Source organism: Cydia pomonella, chromosome 25 (genome assembly GCF_033807575.1).
Source record: "Cydia pomonella isolate Wapato2018A chromosome 25, ilCydPomo1, whole genome shotgun sequence".
Taxonomy (NCBI): domain Eukaryota; kingdom Metazoa; phylum Arthropoda; class Insecta; order Lepidoptera; family Tortricidae; genus Cydia; species Cydia pomonella.
Window position 1 is genome coordinate 2,834,895 of NC_084727.1, and position 21,083 is coordinate 2,855,977.

Genomic DNA, 21,083 nt, shown 5'->3' on the forward strand with positions numbered 1-21,083 from the left:
AGAGTTGATGAGTAGGTAGGTACTTATTACTCAATATTGACTCGTGGTACAAGATACAGGCGTTAGTAGTGTTAGAGCTCTGAGTCCTTTGAGTCCTCTGCTTTAAGACTCGAATGTGTTTTTTGTTGAAAAACCATTAACAATAAAGATCTCCTCCTGTTTCATAATTGTATCATAAGTGTAAACTTGAGTGCGCTCAGAGAGCTGAGTCAGCAGAGTTAATGAGTACTTATTTCTCAATATTGACTCATGGTACAAGATACGGGCTTTAGAAGTCAAAATGTAGGTTTAAAGTTACGATTATTTACTGTCGAATAAATGCAATAACTGCACGATAATTACAATTATAAAAAAAATGATCGCTCCATATACCAGTAACAATAAGACCAGCCTTCCCTTTTAAAGTTTTTAGATTGTATTTCGTAGACTGTTCCTTTTTTAAGTAAACATATTTATGTATTTATTTCTTTGAAGACAGCGGCACCAATGTCAAATCCGCTTAATATTTCCTAATAGATAGTCTGACAGCGAGAGGAAAAAGGCAAATCACTGACTGGATCAAAGCTTTAATACTTCTATTAAGATTAAAAGAACAAAGAACGGAGTTTTTGAAAAGTCGTAGAGCTTTCTTAGATCACAATACGGTTGCCAAAAATTTAATTAGTAATATTGAGGCTTTTCTCTAGGGACTTCAGCGATTCGAATCCTGAGTTTTTGGCTTTCGCTCGATAAAAAAAAATCACGAACATATGTCTAAAAATTATAATACATTTTCCCATAAACTATAAATTTAAAATAATTCCGCGACACATGATATCCGCGGTTCCGAGCACGCACGTCCATCTCGCTCTCGCTTACGCTCAGTGAGAGTGGGAGAAGAACACGAACCTACTTGGGGCCTTTGCCCGGGCAAAGTCAAGTCTCTCGCTGGGAATTGGAATCGCTTTTACAAATATAGAGGAATGATTCAACCGGGAAAACTCTCATTCGGGATTACGCTAGTCGCTCGTAACTTGCGTCTCATGACCTCTCCAAACTAGCGCTTCGCAACTAAAATGGCGGATTTGCGCAACCTCGTGGGACGCCTGCGCAATGCACTATTAAATACAGAGATTTAATCGGGATCTCTGCATTAACACCGTGTTGCAAAAACTTAGTGGTATCGGTGGGGATTAGGGAATGCAAACCGGTTTTTATTTGTATGTAATTTTGGTTAATAACCGGTTTTTTTATACAATTAAAAACCGGTTTGCATTCCCTAGTGTGGATATGCCGTTGATTCGGAATATTCGGAACTGCACGACCTTTAAGCCCCTGGGTCTTTGGGGCCGGATTGTATGGAATTTGGTTCTTCGCGGGCCGAATTTGTAGGCATTCGGGCGGAATCGGACCAGTTTTTTACCTCTGTCAAAACCGATTATTGTCGTGTACCCGTAGACGTAAGGTCAAGACACATTTTGGATCGCTGCGCCAACGAGAGTTTGTAATGTTTAATAAGGCCCCCAGCACACGGAGTGTAAGCCTAAGCGTCGCGTAAGCATAATCGTTTTATAAGTGAAGTCTCATTAGAAATCAAAATCATGTATCTTCGGCGGATGTATCTACGATCTTACTTTCTCGTCATGTGAAGATTTTTTAATTGTTTGGTTATGTCAGAATTTTTGTTTTTTACGCCTGTATTACGCTACGTCTGTCGTAACGACGACAGCAATCTCATACGCTACGCTACGAAGACGCTTCGTGTGCGGACTTGATTGAAGTTGTACGTGTTCGTAGTTCTCTCGTTCTACGCGCGTATTACAATACGCTTACGCGTCTCGTACGCTTACGCGCCGTGTGCTGGGGGCCTAGAGCCATGACTATGTCATGTATTTATTACACTGATTTAATCGAGATCACTACATTAACACCCCCGTCGCCGGTGCAGCAACTGCAGTGTCTGCAGTAATTAGTGCTAATATATAATTAGATCGTGATCATGATTACATCATCTGTTAATTAGATAGATTTCATCTCTCTGCATTAACACTTTAGTGCAGTATCTTTTTTTATATAGAAGGCAAGCGAATACACCAATCGGCTGATATGACCTTGGTCTCTTTAAAGAAAGAGTGAATAGGCTATTACTGGACCGGTGAGCTCCAACTGAAGCTCTGTCTTTACTGTCCATCAGGTGCGACTAAAGGGTCAATCGTCGGTCAGTTTATAATAAATAAAAATAATCGGACAGACAGACCGACATGACGAATCTATAAGGGTTCCGTTTTTTTCCATTTGGCTACGGAACCCTAAAAACAGTGGCACTCCGGAAATGCCGACAGAAGTGAAAACTTCAATCCCATCTCAAAAAATACCAACATGTGTGTGTATCTAATGTACGTACATACACAATATATGTCCATATCTACATACAGAGGTGTCGGTTACAGTGTCGCGAGTTAAATGGTTTTTTTGGTAAAGAAGTTTTCGCTACAATAATAAAAGCACGGACCTACCGCGAAAACCGAAATTCGCAAATTGCAGGGATATTTCTCTTTTACTCTCACTAAGATGTAATTAGACTGAAGAAAAATGCCCGCAATTGACGAACTTCGATTTTCGCGGATATAGCCCTGGTCTCCGCGCAAGACACATGCAACACCACGAGGGTTACAAGTGCGTTGGCAATGGCTTGGATGATGTTGGATGGATTGCCTTAACAATTTAACATGGATGGGGATGGGATGGATGTATGGCTTATATAGTTGTTAACTTAAAATTAGCCCTCAGTGCGTAGTATTACCGAAGGTGTTTTATTAACACGTTAGCCTCTGCTCGCGACTTCATCCGTGTATAAGTGGTATAATTGCACTCACCTTCTCCCCCTTCTACGAGTTTGTAGCTATTTAGGTATCCTTGCCTCCGCTTGAACCCATATAACACCCTTGTAACTCAGCCCTAATTAAGTGAATTTATCAACCAGTAGCGCCATCTATCGCGCCACTCCCTTTGTAGGACTTACTCTCGTTCCCCAAAACTACTCGTACTTTTTAGGAGAGTAATGTTTTTCGAGCGTATGTATGTATGTATATGCCATTTCTTTGGCACGCCTTACAGCCTAAATAGCTCGACGGTTTTTGACATATGAGTAGTCGTTGTTTCGTTATCTGGAACTCTGTGTGCCAAATTGTATCGAAATACGTTGCGTTTTTTTTTTTGTTGATAGATAGGGTTGCCAGATCGAAAGGCGCTATTATCGGGAAAAGATATCAATTTTTCGGGATTTTGGGGCTGAAGTCGGGAAAAAAAAACGTTCAAATTATAGTAATTGTATTAATAACAACGATATTTTACATTATTGGCACTACGTCAGCTGCTCTGCCCATAGACGTTTTTATATAAAAATAGTATAAATTCTTTGAGATCTTGAACAAATAAAAAAAAATGTCTTCTCATTATCTACCTATACTATCATACTTATACTTATTAGGTATCAATAATCAACCAAATTTATGGAAATAATTTATTTCTTAGCTTGCCACATGTATTTTATATTACTTTTGACCGATTTTACCATTTCTTGGCCTTTTTCGCTATTTAAGCTAGACTTGAAAGTCATGCAGTTTTCGTCAAAGTTGAGTCGAATCATTAATTCGGCTTTAATTAGATCCATTCCCATTCTATTTCTTTCGTTTGTGTAGAGGTAAGGCAAACGCGCTCCCGCCGTCAGACGCCCTTGACGCGGGTCGCTCGCTCGTTCGCTCGGCGACAGTTCGGAACTTGAAATTATTGTTTTATTATATCGTGAAGCTGTTTTTCAGGACAGTCTTCACTTCGTCAGGAATCGAGAACACATGCTAAAAATCGGGAGAATCCCGCCAAATCCCGACCATCTGGCAACCCTATTGATAGACGAAGTAACGTAGGAGGATGTACTTGCAATGCATACTTTACATTAAAATATGTCGTTCAACTCGCCGCATCGAATCGCGTGGTCACTATGCGCATCGCCTCACTGACTCGAAAAAAACCCATCCGGTTGCATTTTATAATTGGCATCCATGTCATTTGCATGTCACTTGTCACATATTAATTATATCTGCGCTAGGACTTTAAGCGGATTTATTCCAGAGATACCTCTCTAGTAAATACATATTTATACTCGTCGACTGTAATGGTTGAATTAAGATTTCGTATACCAAATTGTAATTGCGTACTTTTAATGTATGGGCTTCCAAGTCAACTATAATATTCATTATGATACGCTGTAGTCAACTTTAATTTTTTTTACCAATCATGTACCACCGCGCTCTCATAGAAAAGACTAAACGGGCGCGGGGCGGGACCACTATGCGCGCTTATATCTTTTATACAACATTTTTGTCTACTGAGCTACTTACCATTTTTCATTGCTTATTTAGGTTCTATAGTAAAAAAAAGTATTATTTTAGATGACTCGTAAAAAAAGTATTGTACACAATAGTGATATAATCAAGCTCTTCAATCACGTACCTTACTTTGGCAACTCAGCAAACGTATCAGCGTATCAGCATTGCGATACAACGAGAAAATGCCGCCAGCATCCTTGGTACAATGCTTAACGACCTATTTCAGATTTAAGCTAGTTATTAATTTAGTTTAGTATTTATACCGTTACTGTAATACCTCCGTATATATCTATTATGTAAATAAATAACGTATACATATACGTATACATTATTATGTATGTCAGAAATAACTTATCTTTGTTTAAACGCGTTGTGGTATCTGGCATAAACATTAGATCTACTGGTCGATTACGAACAGTTCCACGTCGCATGGCACTTGCAGCAAAGAACCCGCGTGTCATCGGTCCGACCTATTATGAGCGATTACCTGCAGAAATAAGGACGGAAACATCCGATTCGATTTTCAAGCGTCGATTGAGAAACTTTTTGCTGGAGAACCCATTATATTCAATTAGTGAATTTTTTGACATAACTATATAACTTATTTTTGCATATTTGACATTGTTTTTGTTTCTTGATTCTATTTTATTTTTATTTTATTATTGTTTTTCAATAAATTCTGACTTGACGATCCTTTTCAGGTGAACATTTCCATTTATTAATTGTTGCTATCTGGATTATGATGTTATTTTTTGTCATTATTAGAATTTATTTTTGACAATCACAATATAGATTCATATAAATTGACATGAATGTAATTTGTAATGCAATCGTATGTTGTGTAATAAATAAATCTAAATCTAAATCATAGGTATATATTATATGAAATTAAAATTAGTTTCTAGACAGCGTCGATAACACCATAACGTGTAATTACCGCCCACTCGTTTTACATTCAGAGAGGTCATTGGACCCTCTGAATCATACACTATAGAAATACTCACCTACATTACCTTCTGAATTACCTAATATGTTAACACAAAGGAAGAATAACTTATTTAATTATAAATAGCCATTCTATTTGTGGACATCGTTTTGCAGAAGTAGTAACGTATTTTCTTGTATGTATTTAAGTATTAATAAATCTTTATATATTATATATATCGTTGTCTAAGTACCCACAACGCAAGCCAACAAAATAACAAATTTATAACAATTTTACATAACAAATTAAAATGTACAATTTTATTTTCTTCGCCCACCAAAGCAGGTGGGAAGAGCTGACATCACTCCACTTATTGGCTTGAGGTTATCTTTTGTTATGATACTTATGATGTCTTCATCAATACATTTGAATCTGTAATACTGTACAACTACTCAAATAAATACACGTGGGTGAAAATATGTTTCATCTTCGTTTATTATAACCGGTGGCAATAAATCGGTAGTCAACGTCATCGTTTGTATGATAAGTTTGACAGCTCCATATAACGTCATACATATTCAACGTTATAATGCGTAGTTCAGGCTTAGAAGTATGATCAGGTCAGGTCTCACGGGTGACGATTAGCGTGTATAAATTTCACATGACTGTGTGAACAGCATGAAATCTCTTAGCGGTTCATGCATTAAGAGCAATTCCTAGCTGAGCAACTTTTCAAATCTCGAATTTTTGAAGCTATGTTTCTGTCGCGCTGCGGTGGGCGGGAGCGGGAGCTATCTAAGTGTGAGTGCGCGCACACAGACGCGAGACTCGAACGCTCGCTCATTGCGCGCCGTTCCGTCGACATCGCCCGCGAGCCGGACTAGTATAGTCAAGTTAACGAAAAGTATGGAAGTAAGTCGTGTAGTCGTGCTTTTTTTGGATTCGTTAGATGGCGCAACTAGATTATTTCCCCCGAGTTGCACCGTTTCTATTATGTACGGAAGACCGTTAAATTTTAGGTATAAACTATAAAGTGCCGTAATTTTGGAGTAAATTAAAAGCTATTGGGTTCAAGCTAAGTAGTATATAGAGAACACCTTGGTGCATAGTATATCTTAATTAAAAAGATGTGCAATGTATGATACCCTAAAAAAATTTTTTTTTTTCGATTGCGGCTCGAGGATAAGTCAGTCGGTTGGTGCAATCTCAAGTTAAGCTTTTTAAAGCATTATAAACATTCAGTTAACTTTGCACGCCTGGGCAAATTATGGAACATGTATTTTTAATTATTTTGTACATTGTGCTTCGGGGGAAATTAAGAGAGACGTGAAAATTTTAAAAACGGTACTTATCTAAAGACACTACATTTGCACTAAATAAAAAATAGATTTTTTTTACCGGAAGTTTGTCAAAAAGTAAATAGAATTAATCGCAACGAACTGCAAGCGAAGGTGGTTGCCGCACACGGCGCGGGGCGCGCGGGGCGGGGAGATAGCGCAGCGCGCAGCTAGGGTTTGCAATATCCGACAATTTTTCGGATCCGGATACATAGAAATAGGATATCAAGAACGACTGTCAAACTTCAAAAGTGCGACCAAAAATGAAATGCAAGTTCGTGCGTAAATTGTCTATGTGAGATCAAAAATAATGATGTCATGTTACAATATATTAATAATCTATCGGAGTTTGACCGCTTTATCGACTACTTATTCAAATGTGTTTGATTGTATAAAAAAAATGTTATACGAGTAGGTATGAAGGCGCTTCCCTTAGGGTCATATAGGGCCCAAAAGGTGCCTTTGATGAAACCAGCACCATATTTTAGTATGTTGTTAAGCATGTTATTTTGACAAAAAAACCATCGGGAGACAGTTTCTAACGTGGTTAAGTCACCAGTTATGACGTCATCAAAATGGCCGGTGCCGTGTTCAGAATATTGCGTATACCACAGAAAGTATATCACATGTAAGCTTGTGTGGGGTGTCATAAAAAGCAAAATTAAATGCGCTACAATATCGTTTATACATTTGTCCTTGTAAGTACCATAGTTTGCGAGAAATTTTAAGTTTTATTTAAATTTTCCCGAAAAAAAAATCCGTTTTTTGTTTTCATCAACTTTACTAGTAACTTTACAGGAAAACATTGTATCAAGATATGAATGCTACATTAGTAAGCTATTAAATTCCATTAAAATTTTGAAAATCGGTTTATAAACAAGCAAATTACACTATTTTTGTTCCATACCGGATGACACCACCAAGAGTCGGATGGCTGTTTCAATACAATTTGCAAGGCAAATGATGTTTAAGTAAAGGTAACTTGCTGAACGATATTTATAGTAAAGTAATATTTTCGATAAAAGTATTATTATCAAAATTAAGAATACTGAAATCGTTTTATTGTAATTTACTCCGGATCTAGCTAATTAAAGTTACACACTAATTAAACAATTTTTTTTTTGCAAGAATCTAGCATTTGTGGGTCGCTATTCAGGTAAATTGGTCCCAATGTGGGTCTGTTAAGCCCTTTTTATATGCTGTAAGAGAGCATCCTGTTAAATGAATATACTCGATCGCTCTGTTTTTAGGGTTCCGTAGCCAAATGGCAAAAAACGGAACCCTTATAGATTCGTCAAGTCCGTCTGTCTGTCCGATTATTTCCTAAACAAGATCCTCCTCGCAGTATTTACATTACCTATTTGTGTCACTACTGGGTGTCACTACTATATGTAGGGTTTGCAATTAGAATATTGTTATATACTAATTATTCGAATATCCACCAAAATAAATATCCGAATAAACGGATTTAGATAACACAGAAATAACGTTTTTAACTATGTTTTAATACAATGATATTATCCCAACCAATTTTAAATGATTACTTGATTATTATAATAGCTAACATAATGTTATCTCTAAAACCGTACTAAATAAGGAGGGTTTATATCTGGATCAGCTGGTGCATAGTTGGAAATACATCCAGTGCCTCACCTCGTGTTCATTCGTCATGAAATACTAACTATAAAAGCAATACTTACTTACTTCACTGGATCAGTGACCCAAAAAGAATCTTGGCCTTTGACACAAGTACAACGTCACTCTGCTCTATTCTGCACTGCACATTGAGCGTACCTGTATTTAATTTGTTGACTGTCTGTTTGCATACTCAGAAACCTTTTACGAGAGGTATGGGCATTGTGAATGTCATCTCGCTCTGTGTGGTAGGGCACAGCACAGCGGATGTCATTCCAGATCTAGAGCAGAGCCCAACTGGGGAAGTACCTCCACCTTACAGAAAATCGCAGCCAAATAACACTAGACCCTACTCATAGTGTTGTGTTCCTGCCGGTGAGTAAGGTTGCCAGAGCTCAACGAGGGGCGGGAGGGGGTTAGAGTCGGCAACGCGCATGTAACTCCTCTGGAGTTGCAGGCGTACATAAGCTACGGATACTGCTTACCATCAGGCGGGCCGTATGCTTGTTTGCCACCGACGTAGTATAAAAGAAAAAAAAATCATAACTACTCGTGCCTCAAGAGCCGTGCTTCGTCGGTGCATCTACGCGCGTTTCTTCTCTTGCCACTAATCACGTGCTTGTCGCTTCTGTGTATTTATTGCTCTACGTTTTTGGTACTTGATTACAAAACTGCATGTTCCGTATAAAAATGCCAATTTTTTAAGGAGTGCGAATGTAAACAAAATCAAATGAATATGATTGCATCAATTTCCAATAGTATTAAAATTTCCCCCGAAGTACAACGACAGTAAAACATGAAAAACTACTTTCCGGGTGTCGCACCCTGGTGCGAATTTGACATTGGATTTAGATATTTTTTCTAATTATTTACTCAATTTGCACCGAGTACATTACTTTCCCCAGACCCGCAATGGCCAAAATAGATTTTTTTGTATGTTGTTTTTTTTTACCTGTTCCGTAGCTTAAATTAACATAAATAACACGTGCGAATTTAGATATAAGTGTTGTAAAACGTACGCCAAATTGCACCGAGGACACCTTTTTTCTCTTCTAAGTTACAACCATTACATTATTTTCAGCCGATTTCACCCCTTTCCGGGGGGGTGAATTTAGTAACGATTGTATAAAGTTCGATTTTTAGCCCATACAAAACAATCCGTAGTGATTTTATTAGTCCTTAGAATTAGTTCCTGACTTTAGTGAAATTTGAGTTAATTTGACCGTAGTAGGACGGAATTTATCCTGCGCTGCCCGACCGACGCAAGTTGTTTTTGTTGTTATCAGTCACATAATATTGTTTTACAGTACATATGGGGCTACTTTATAGCACTAGTGCGAGAAGTAGCATATTATGTTACTGTGTCGAACATTTAAAGGGCCATATGTACTGTAAAACGTTGTACGATACATGTGCGAATAGGTAATTCGCAACTCGTGTCGATTTAAAACACTCCCTTCGGTCGTGTTTTAATTAATCGCCACTCGTTTCGAATTTCCTATTTTTCGCACTTGTATCGTAATGTACTATTTCATTTTTATATTATACTGTATCTATTAATTACTGTATAGGTAAGAGAAAAAAAAGAATTATGTCCCTGCTTCGGTCGTCGTCGTACAGTCAAGTGCAAAAATATGTATCGAAAGAATCGTCTCATAAATATGGTACTACGCTCTTATTATATTGGAATAAGATGCAACGGGAAATATTTTTGAGTAAGATGTGTACACCCATATTTTTACACTTGACTGTACCTATCCGTATCAGTAAGTTGGGAGTTATCATGGTGTGTTGTGAAATTTTGTAAGTAGGTATAAATATATGTTTAAACTACAATCTATTTAACTTGTAGTACGATGGGGCTAAACTTGATGACAATGACAATCTGGGTAATGCCGGAAAATTTTGGGACCAATTGAGAGAACTCGTGAAAAAATGTTTTTTCGAGATCTCAGCACGTGACAGATTCTTGAAGTACGGAGCGAATCGTTAAATAATAACCGTAGATTCGGCCTGAATTTTGGTAATCTTCAATATAGAACGGTTAGGGTAACGAGTGTTTTGCCATCAAGGGAGAACATCGAATGGTGAAAAAAAGTTGCTTCTAATGGAAAGAGAATAAGGTATCACAAAGAAATAGGTCCGGTGTCTACCCTTATCCATTGTATATAAATTACATTACAGCCACCAATAATTACAAACTTAAAAGTTGTCAACGAAAGTTTTTTTTTCGTATTTTTGTATCCGATCTTAACCCTGATACAAAAATTGGTAAAATTGTGGCTCTCAAACTTTGATACCTATGTCATAACTCATAAGGTAATTTGATAAGTAAACAATGTGCTAAGAAACCTCTTATTGTAAGGTTTACTCGAAGTAATAAAATAAGAAAAACCACTAAAATAATTGATAGGTTTCGAAGTTTTGACAATTTAAGATCTCGTGAACTGTACAGGTTTAGTGAAAGTGTAAATGTATTGTTTATTGAAAGGAATGTACTGGAATATATTAAGTACTTAAGTAGGAGGGACAAAAATCAAAATAAAAAATAATCATGCCCAATCATTTTTAATGAAGGTCGCCAAAAAAATAAGAATCAAACTTAAAAATCAAAAAGACTAAGTAGTTCTTTAAAAAGGTCAAGGTCACTGCGAGCCCATCTTGAAGTATGGAAAATAAGTAAAATTGCGATTTTATTGGTTTAATTTTGCAATTATGTATATAATATATAGTTGATATATAATCTTTTTTTTTGATAAAATGTAAGGATCGTATGTAAAGAGTAAAGTAAATATATAGGAAAAGAGAGCCCTCTTGAAGCATTTTAAGGAAACTAATTTCGAAGCCCTATCTCTATTTTGTATCCGAAACTAGCTATGTATGTATGTATGCGTGCACATCTACATATGCATCTGTATGTGTAGGTACTTTATTACGAAAAATTGCTCATTTGCTATCTATTTTACTCGATTTTGTTATAAAATTAAACATGTATCATCATCCCTATACAATATAAATACTCTTTATTGCACACCTCAATAAAAGAAAACAATACAAAAGAAAACAGAAACATAAGCACAGGTAAACAACATGCGGTCTTATCGCTAAAAAGCGATATCTTCCAGGCAACCTTTGGGTTGCGGAATTTAAAAAAATTACATTGTCAGTAAGTAAGTGTACATACATACACATACAACTGGATGGTACTGGATAAAAATAATGGTACGAAAGTGTGATCAAGAAAATAACAAATGTGATAATTAATTAGGTCAGTAGGTAAATTGAAGAAAATTTAAAGTTTGACAATCACTGCTGTTTTAAATAGGGCTCGCGGTCGGATCCGTGTTACGTTTACACGTTCCGAATACCCGTTTCCGAATAATAAGTAAACGGTTTTCTGGCCCGTTCCACACGTGTAATTAAGAAACGTATAATTAAGAGCCGTTTCCACGGATAAACGGGTATTCGAAGAAACGGATCTTATTTACCCGTGGCTCCGGAAACGTCCTTGACGAGTAGCAAAGGAACGGACCGGCGTACGTAAGAGCTACAAATTATTAGACAAAAGATTCATGACGTTTATGCCATATTTAACCTTATTCCGTGGTTCATAGAGTCGAAATTCAATAAACGGTTTATTTGCAAAACCGTTTTCTGAGCAGAGGGCCTACCGCGAACCACGTTCGACGTGTTGCCGCCCCGTCACACTTACGTAAAATTTTATAAGTGCGACAGAGAGGCAACACGACGAACGTGGTTCGCGGTAGGTCCTCTGTTAGTTTTTGCTTGCAATGTTTTAAGTTGCAATAAGTATAAGTAGAAAATTAGAAATACTGTATAGTGCTACCATAGTAGTATTTTATATAAAAGTTCAAATACTAAAACTTTATTGTTTATTATATAACTTGATAGCAATAAATATAAAGTGCTAGTAATAAAAAATAAAATCAATAAAGACTGTACACGATAAAATCTGCCAAGTGCTTGATCTGGTATTCTTTTTACCAACTGAACATTTTAAACAGTTATATTTTTAATAATCTGTAGATATAAGTCCTATTGGGGTATCTATGTGGTAAAAATTCAATCAATTGTCAATCATCTTACAATGTATGTGTGAGTTTTCTTGAATATACATTCGGTCAATATGAAATAGGTATATATTTTTATTTTTTAACTGACGTGAGCCTGACATCTTTGTCTTATTATAGTAAACCATGTAAAAATTATTAAATTATCATTTGTATAATGATCTGCCAATAATAAATGTACTTATAAATTGTATTGTAATTAATTTTGAATTTACGAAAAGTTTTACATATTATTATCATATAAAATGAACTTTATACGTTTAAGTGTACTAATAAATATAAGATGGCCCTTTTAGCTTAAAGCAATAAATGTCAAAATCAGAATTACCATAATGCGCAATGGTGGAGTCAATATAAATATTACTAAAAATCATAGACAACCTAACTATGTTTGTATTTTTATTATGTAATTCTTGTAGTCTTTAGTAGTTTGTGTCACAAGGGAGTAAAAAGACATATTTACGGCGTGGGTGTAAATTAAATCCTAAACGAAACGAAGAATTTTACAGTAAAACTCCAAGCCTAGCGAGGGACTCTAATCAAAGTGAGGGATTCAAATGTTAACAATCAAACTGGAAAAAAAAATCTAACATAAGACTCATACTGTTTTTCACATCGCCAATAGTCCGAGGCTGAAATGGTGCCTTTCATCTGAGTTAATTTTCACTCTCAACTCTAATTTTCATTTGGAATACAAGGAAAGTAAGATACATGTGTTTAAAAATATATAACTAAGTACATATTATTAACTTTTATAGTCTTTCTTGAGGGTACTTACTTAGGGTATCGTTATTTATAGAATAAGAAGTTAAATATCAGAATGGAAATTGTACAACAAATCCGTTTAAAATTAAAGTTTAATTGCTTATCGTAAAAAAAAACCAACTACGAAAAAAAGACGCTAGTGCAGAAACGTACATTTTCTGCACACTTCTTAGAAAAACAACGACCCACTTTCAAACCATGAGAAATGAAAAAGCCTTTTTAGGAATAGGTAATGTTATTTTTTTTTATAGGATAGGTCGAGTTCAGTAGGTAGATTAGATATAACAGAAGTCAAACAAAGGCTCAAAATTGACAATATTTACTAAAATTATTTACTTAATTCCATCGAATATCGTTTAAAACAAAAATGTATAAGTATATAAACAAATGATATCAATAGATTTCGTTAAATGTAGTGCATAATCAATAACAAACAATAACATAAATAGTTGTATTTCAAAAATAGGTCATCTTGGGGAACGTATGTAAAAAATATAGGTAATATCTTAGAACACAAAGTTTGGAAGGTTAATAAAAAAAAATTAATCATTAGTACGACTACGAGTAGACTACTTATTTAAATGATTACACAATAAAATTGAAATCAAAATGATATTCGTAAAAATTAAAAAATGCAATATCTTAAAACAATTATTAAAAAACAATCAAATGCTAGTATTAAGATTAATTTGAAAACAAATTACAATCAAATATATACCTAAGTAATAACATCTTGTAGCTCTCACTCTCGTCATAGAAAAATGCCTTTTAGTGTGGTGCGGCTACAAAACAATGGGATACATTTACTTTAATTTTTGCCGCTGCATCTGTTACAATTTTAATATATGCAGATATGTTTACCTTATTACAAGGACATAAAGCTCATAATTGGTTGTGACAGTTCTGATAATTGTTTGGGAACCTATTTGTTTTGGCGATATCGTACAATAGGGTCTTCGAAAAACAATACGTTCTAAGAATCTAGTGAATGGAACGCCACCGGGCGGCAAACTGAAAGTGTCCCAAGTGAATATGAATGATTGCCAATTTTGAGATCTATCTTAATGTATTAAACAATATAATCGAAAGGTAAGAAAGGTAGCATGAGTCTTTAAGGTTATCGCGTGAAATTCTTCGTTTCGAATGCCGCTTGTGTGTGTATTTTTTTTGCATCATTGGCAGATTTGTTGTTTTCGCATAGCAGTAAATTGATAAAAATAACCACAAAGTAATTAATAATTATTTTCTTAACTGTTATTTTTAACTAATATAGGTAGTATTTGTCTGAATACATATTCTTCACGAAACTATTACACCAGTATATATAAAATGTGTTTCTTTCATTGAAATATAATATGTAATGATATTAGGTTAAAAACAGTAATACTATAAAAATAAGATTCTAAACTAGGACCGAATAGGTTTAAAATTAAAAATAATAGACAATATAGAATAGGGACACCTACTTCGATTTATATATAGTATAGTTGGCTAAATATGTAATATCCACCCAGTTAGAAACAATTAAAAAAAAATTTACGCCTAACAAATTCATCTGAAGTCAACATTCAATAGTAGACCTTGTAAGCATTGGCTCAAACTGTTTCGGATCCGTTCGGGCCGGTCTTAAGTACACGTTTAAACGGAGATACGTATCTGAGAAACGTTTCTTGGGAACGGTTCTTGGAGACGGATCCGGATCCCGGCGGTTCCGTTTAAACCGTGTTCTTAGCACCGCCGGGCTTAAGAACACGGGTATCCGTTTCGGCGTATAACACGGATACCGGGAGCCCTAGTTTTAAATAGGTAAAGATCGGACTGTTTCTTTCCGATCTTTACCTGGATGGGTCACAATCGGATATCGGTCTACAGCAGTGCTAGGTCTGTTAACACAATTACAAAAACAAACACAGTTTCATCACAATAAGCAAACTAAATTACAGGGCGAATTCAAACTCGCGAAATTTACCTTGCTCTCTGTGATTGCGCATAGCACAAGCCCGACTCCCTGAGCAACGCGGGGACACTGGCATTCGAGGCGCAATGAAATGGCGTCTTACACAATGTTGCCAACATTAAAAAATAAAGCCAAATTAGGGAGAAATGAATGTCCTACGTTCTTCACCCGCATCCGGTATTTACCCAACATACCTTAATCGTTAAACCGCCACATTTCAAAATGGCCCTTATTTTGATATCGGCTAGCCGTAATGTAATACGGCGGATTATATTATACAACTGCAATACTTATAAGTATATAAATCCCCTCGTCAATGTAATTGCATTAAATTTGCCATCTAGTGGCAAACATCAAAGTAGTTATCTTTTACTTGTGACGCACAAGTGTGAGCAATGTAAAATACTAAGTATATTTCTTAAAAAATTGCCTTGTTTATTGTGATTATACGTAGTAAAAGAACATGTGTTTATTAAATTATAATACGAAATGTGGTCAAATCGCAAAATGCTGTCGTTTTATTTTAAATAATGAAATAATTAGACCAGTTACGAAAGTACCGGGAAATCCTGGTTCTTTAAAACAGTACCGGTTCTGCAATCCCTAATAAGGATGTTATGCCCATCACTATTTCTTCTGTGTACGTATATTTAGAAACTGTCTCCGCCTCCAATTCGTGCGATAAGGACAACTGCAGCCCGGACTGAAATTCACATGCAAAAAACTCAAAAATCGAGGTTTCGCTCTCGACTGTTTCCTCCTCCAAAACGCAATCAATCTTTATGAAATTTTGGAAACTGCAAGAGGAAGAAATAATCTATGCCGCTATGTTTTGATTTTTTTGGATATTTTTTGTCATATTTGTATACTGTGCCTTTTTTTACAGCCAATTCAATTGAGCCGTTTTTGCGATTTTCGAGGCGCTGTATCTTTCTTCAAAATAAAATAATCCAAAAAAGCAAAACATAGCGGCACAGATATTGATGATATTGATCTTATTTGAAAAAATCACTGCTCTAGGTTAAAAATCCAGGGAGGAATCAGTCGAGAGCGTTTGTATGGAAAAATCGCAACTAGGAATTCCTCTTAACCTAAACATGATAGCTAATAAGCTAGATTGTCCTCTGTTGTGGGCAATTGGTCAGCGGACAAAGTCGCTATTGTTTATAAATTATTAAATATTTTATCAGGTTACGGTTGCTACTAACATAACTGATAAGCTATAACTAACATATTTATGGACCATATGTTGTCTTTAATAAAGAAATTTTAATTTTTTAATTTAATTTTTTTAATTAAGTCGAGCTCAATACATATATGAATGTCCTTGATTAGCCGCTCGTCGCGCTGCGCGCCGCTTACGTCCAGTCCGCGACCTTACATGCAATAATTGGTCGAGAAAAGTCAATCGTTTACGTCTAGCGTTTTTTCATCACCGGTTGGACTGTTGCCTCATATAATTTATTTATTTATATAGCTACCCATGCTGTGATCGGTAATGGCGACCCTAGTTAATAAGCTTGCTAGCTGAACTTAATTACACTTAATTTTAACCCTTCAAACGCCACGCTCATCGTGCGCGGTGCGTCATCGTGAACCATGTCGGAATCCACAAAGGTCGATATTGGGTTGTCGCCGCGCGCGTCAGTTGACGTATCTGGCGTACCTTTTCGCCGCCATTGACTTGATACAAAGTCAGTACATTTCGTGCCCCACACGCCACGACATCATATCAAGTCGTGGTTTTGGTCACGTGCAATTTTTGACGTGGCGTTGATGACACTATTACTTTATTGACATAGCGGCGATAAGGTTAAACACCCAATTTAATTATAAACATATCACTAACGTATTTTTTTCCTCTTTTCAGAGCGATGGCGGACACTGCCACAGAGCCGCTGCCGAACGGCAACGCGGCGGCCGAGGAGGAGGAGAGATTGAAGCAGCGTCCAGCGGACATTGACGCTGTAAGTATACTTAACCCTCTACTAGCGTCTTGTGCGTCAGCGTCTAGTCAGCGCTATGGAACATGAATGCCGCTGCGCAGTTTCGCAAACGATGCGTCGAACAACAGACATATATAGAGAGAGACTACGAAATAGAGCAAAGACAAGTTCTGTATGAAAAACTTAAATTCGCTGTATTTTTTTAACTATGTTATCTAAAGCTACATAAACTAATTACAGGACTATTATATACGTTATCCTATTGTAAGTACAAAGTTTCAGAGCAATCTAGCTAGTCGTATTAAATTGATAGCGTAACTACGTTTGTATAGAGAACCGAGCTTGCTGGGGACCCTTAATCAATCCACGTCTGCCATGTTTGTTCGACATGTACGTTCATGCTCGAGTGCAAGCGCAGCGCTCTTTTAGCCTTAGCTAGTTAGCTATTAGGACTTGACCTAGATTTATAATTGAACACTACACATCCGTCACAGATCCGCCGTTGAAGCCAACATGACAATCGTTTGTCGACAAACGACATTCAAAATAAAAATTATCATATTCATACAATATTTAATTTTCGAATGGCATTTTCACATACAAGTGTCACTTGACTAGGTTGCCAGATTTTTAACAGTACATATGGTGCTACTTTACCGCCCTAGCGAGGTAACTAGCTCTATACGTGCGTATGTCGAAAATTTAAAAGGCCATATGAACTGTAAAACGCGCGAAAAGGTAATTACAGTAATTAGCAACTCGTCTCCCTTCGGTCGTGTTTTAATTTAACGCGACTCGTTGCGAATGTTCTACTTTTCGCACTTGTATCATAATGTACCTACTATAAATACTCCAGAACATACCAGTGTTCCTTCCAATAGCACTCAAGTGGCAACAAATATTATCGCACACTTAGAGCCCCTCGCAGGCAACTTGGTCCCGATAAAACAACACGATAAGAGGTGCCAATGACGAGACGTTATTGTGTTGATGATTGACGCGTTATTGTTGCACTAGTGTTGATTTGTGGGAGCATGTCTCCACAAAGAAGAAATGCCTGTTAGATACAATAGCTAACAGAAGGGGCAAGATGTTTGGCCACCTGATACGGCACGACAGATTCTTCCTAAAAATCCGAAACAGCAACATTAGCAGCATCATTATTGTCGGAGGCAGCTAACAGCTGTGACGTCCGAGGTAACGCTTTGGGTAGCAGTATCAAGCCCAAGGGCATGGTGGCAAAATGCCGACCCCGTAGGGTGTTCCTGGAACGCTATCAGTAGTAAAATTAGACCTGTGTTCAATATTCTAATGATTATTTTTAAATATCCTGGAGGGCAAGATTGAGGGGAAAAGACGTAGAGGAAGGCCCAGGCTCACATATCTCAGCCAAATAAAAGATAAAGTTTCTGTCGTGTCGTACGAGGAGTTTCAAAGAGTGGCGATTACTCCACCGACAAGAGTAGAGCTTTTAAATATTGATGATGATGATGTCCCCACTGTTATAAATTCGAATGTTACTCTATCTGTATATCATCATTTCACGCTTAAACCGCTGAACCAACCGACTAAGATGAAATTAGGTATGGACAATTGGACACAGTTTGACTCAAGGGGAAGGACAGAGGATAGTTTTTATCACGGAAATCGTCTTTCTAGATACTTTAGCAAAAGCTTGCAGAGCAAATTTTGGTAAACATATAAACCGTTATAGAGAAATAAGTAAGCTTAGGCCCTCAGCACACGGAGCGTAAGCGTAAGAGACGCGTAAGAGTATCGTAATACGCGCGTAGAACGAGAGCGCTACGAACACGAACAACTTCAAACAAGTCCGCACGTGAAGCGTTGTCGTAGCGTAGCGTATGAGATTTCTGTCGTCATTACGACATGCGTAGCGTAATACAGGCGTAAAAAACAAAACTTCTGACGTAATTAAACAATAAAAAACCTTCATCTGACGAGAAAGTAAGATCGTTGATACATCCGCCGAAGACATTTGGCGTCGCGACTACATGATTTCAAGTAATAAGATTTAACTTATAAAACGATTACGCTTACGCGACGCTTGGTGCCCAAAACTCTACGCGTCTCGTACTCGTAACAGTCGTAACGTTTTTACGATACGTTTACGCGACGCGTACGCTCACGCTCCATGTGCTGAAGGCCTTAGACTGCACGATTGGCTCGAATTCGTGAGTGACATCACTGAACTAGCACCATTCTTAGTGCCTGTTAGGCCCGTCCTTAGATATATGTCCATGTGTAGATGGGTATTTATCTATATTTCAAGTGAGTTTCGCTAGGGCCTGAATTTAACACATTCACTGCCAGACAAAAAACGGCGCACTACCCCAGAAACCGGTGGTCTATAGCTGCGTACAAAACAACCCGCCCAGCGGGTTGTCCGGCATCTGAACAAAGTTCACGAGCGCCCACCAGGTGGGTTCCCGGCAGTGAATGTGTTAATACTCTTGTGCTCTTGACAATGATAATTTGAGGCAGTTATACTATAATACAATTTCAAATAATTAAACATTAACTTTGTCCCCCAGGATGTCCGCGAAATGGAGCGCCGCAAGCGCGTGGAAGCGCTCATGTCCTCCAAGCTGTTCCGTGAAGAGCTAGAGCGAGTGCTGGACCAGCAGATGCACGAAGGAGGCGACGCGCCGCTGCTGCAGCGCATACGGGAGATGGTCGGTGGCAGGCTGCATACTGGCACCTTCAGGGTAAGGAACCTATTTATGCTGCTCCGTCTGCTGGTGCTGGACCAGCAGCGCGAGGGAGACGCGCCGTTGCTGCACCGGCACATTCAGAGTCAGGAGACAGTTTAATTCCAATTAGGTCTGAAGTTATCCAGTTCCAGTCAATCTACGAGCAGTTGAGAATTAGAATTAAATGATCTAATACTGATGTTAAACGTTTCAGAGCCCCAGCTGCGTGCTTCCCATCAACGACATTCGCGGCATTGAGGGCTTCGGCTACGAGAAGGGCGAGAAGATTCTCCGCTGCAAATTGGCGGCTTGCTACCGTCTAGTGGACCTGTTCGGGTGGACCCAGAGTAAGTAGACTGTTCTAGGTCCCCACGGGGCCCTGTGTGCTTTACATTAATGGCATCGAGGTCTTCGGCTGCAAGAAGGGCGAGAAGATTCTCCGCTGCAAGTTGGCGGCTTGCTTCCGTCTGGTGGACCTGTTCGGTAGATCCAGGGTAAGTAGACTGTTCCAAGTCCCTGCCGGGCCCTGTGTATTCCCCGTCAACGGCATTGATATTTTTGCAGACAACTATTTGTACGCGACGAAAGCTTGTGCTAGTATCCTGCTGACCTGTCCTAGGTCAATGAGAGATTCTGTTATCTGGGAGATAAGATTACATATAACGCTTTTACACCATGATGCCTGCTCTGCTGGCATACCTCTTTTCGCAAAGTGTAATTTATACCGTTTCTATTCCAGCCGGCATCAATGGCCAAATCACCGCCCGTCTCAACACCGCCGTGGAGCAAGTCCTGACCACTCCTCGCGGCCTGCTCCCTCACGAGGTCACCGCCTCCTCGCTGGTGAAGGTCGACATGCAGGGTGTGGTTCAGGACCAGGGGACCACCAACTTCCCCGTGAACGTTGAAGGTGAGTGTCTCAACACCCGTGGATTAACTCCTGACTCTTCGCGGCCTACTCCTCCATGAAGTCACCAACTCTTCGCTGGTGATGTTCGACATGTAAGGAGTGGTCCAGGACCAGGGGACCAACAACTTCCCCGTGAACGTTGAATGTGAGACGAGTATAATTTTGAACACAAACGTGAAATTTATTAAGTGACAAAAACGTCTGCCATCATTTATTTACTGCGGCACCATACAGCTAATCAGTAGCTAATCTGATTTAATAAAGCCCTGATTTTTGTCTTTTTTTTGTCTGATTTAATAACGAAGCGTGTTGTGGATGTTTTTTTTTGCTTGTATATATTGACGAAGCCTGCGTCGTGGATCTGACATCTGTCTTGATATGATTTTAATTGTGTTTTTAATAAATTTTTGAGTCTGTATTTTAAATGTAATATAAACTG

The 21,083-nt window shown here is 37.8% G+C and overlaps 1 protein-coding gene across 6 annotated transcripts in view; it reads left to right on the forward strand.

The window, feature by feature from the left end:
* LOC133531463 (protein hu-li tai shao) overlaps nt 1-21,083 on the forward strand; it is a 124,497-nt gene that overhangs the window by 72,589 nt on the left and 30,825 nt on the right. For all 6 annotated transcript variants that reach the window (XR_009801540.1, XM_061869700.1, XM_061869698.1 and 3 more), the window contains exons 3-6: nt 16,948-17,044; nt 19,576-19,749; nt 19,949-20,081; nt 20,474-20,644. Coding sequence is in view for 5 of the 6 variants with exons in the window: in XM_061869700.1 (XP_061725684.1) it covers nt 16,952-17,044; nt 19,576-19,749; nt 19,949-20,081; nt 20,474-20,644 (571 nt within the window). In the remaining variant the exon portion in view is untranslated. The remainder of the gene's footprint in view (nt 1-16,947; nt 17,045-19,575; nt 19,750-19,948; nt 20,082-20,473; nt 20,645-21,083) is intronic.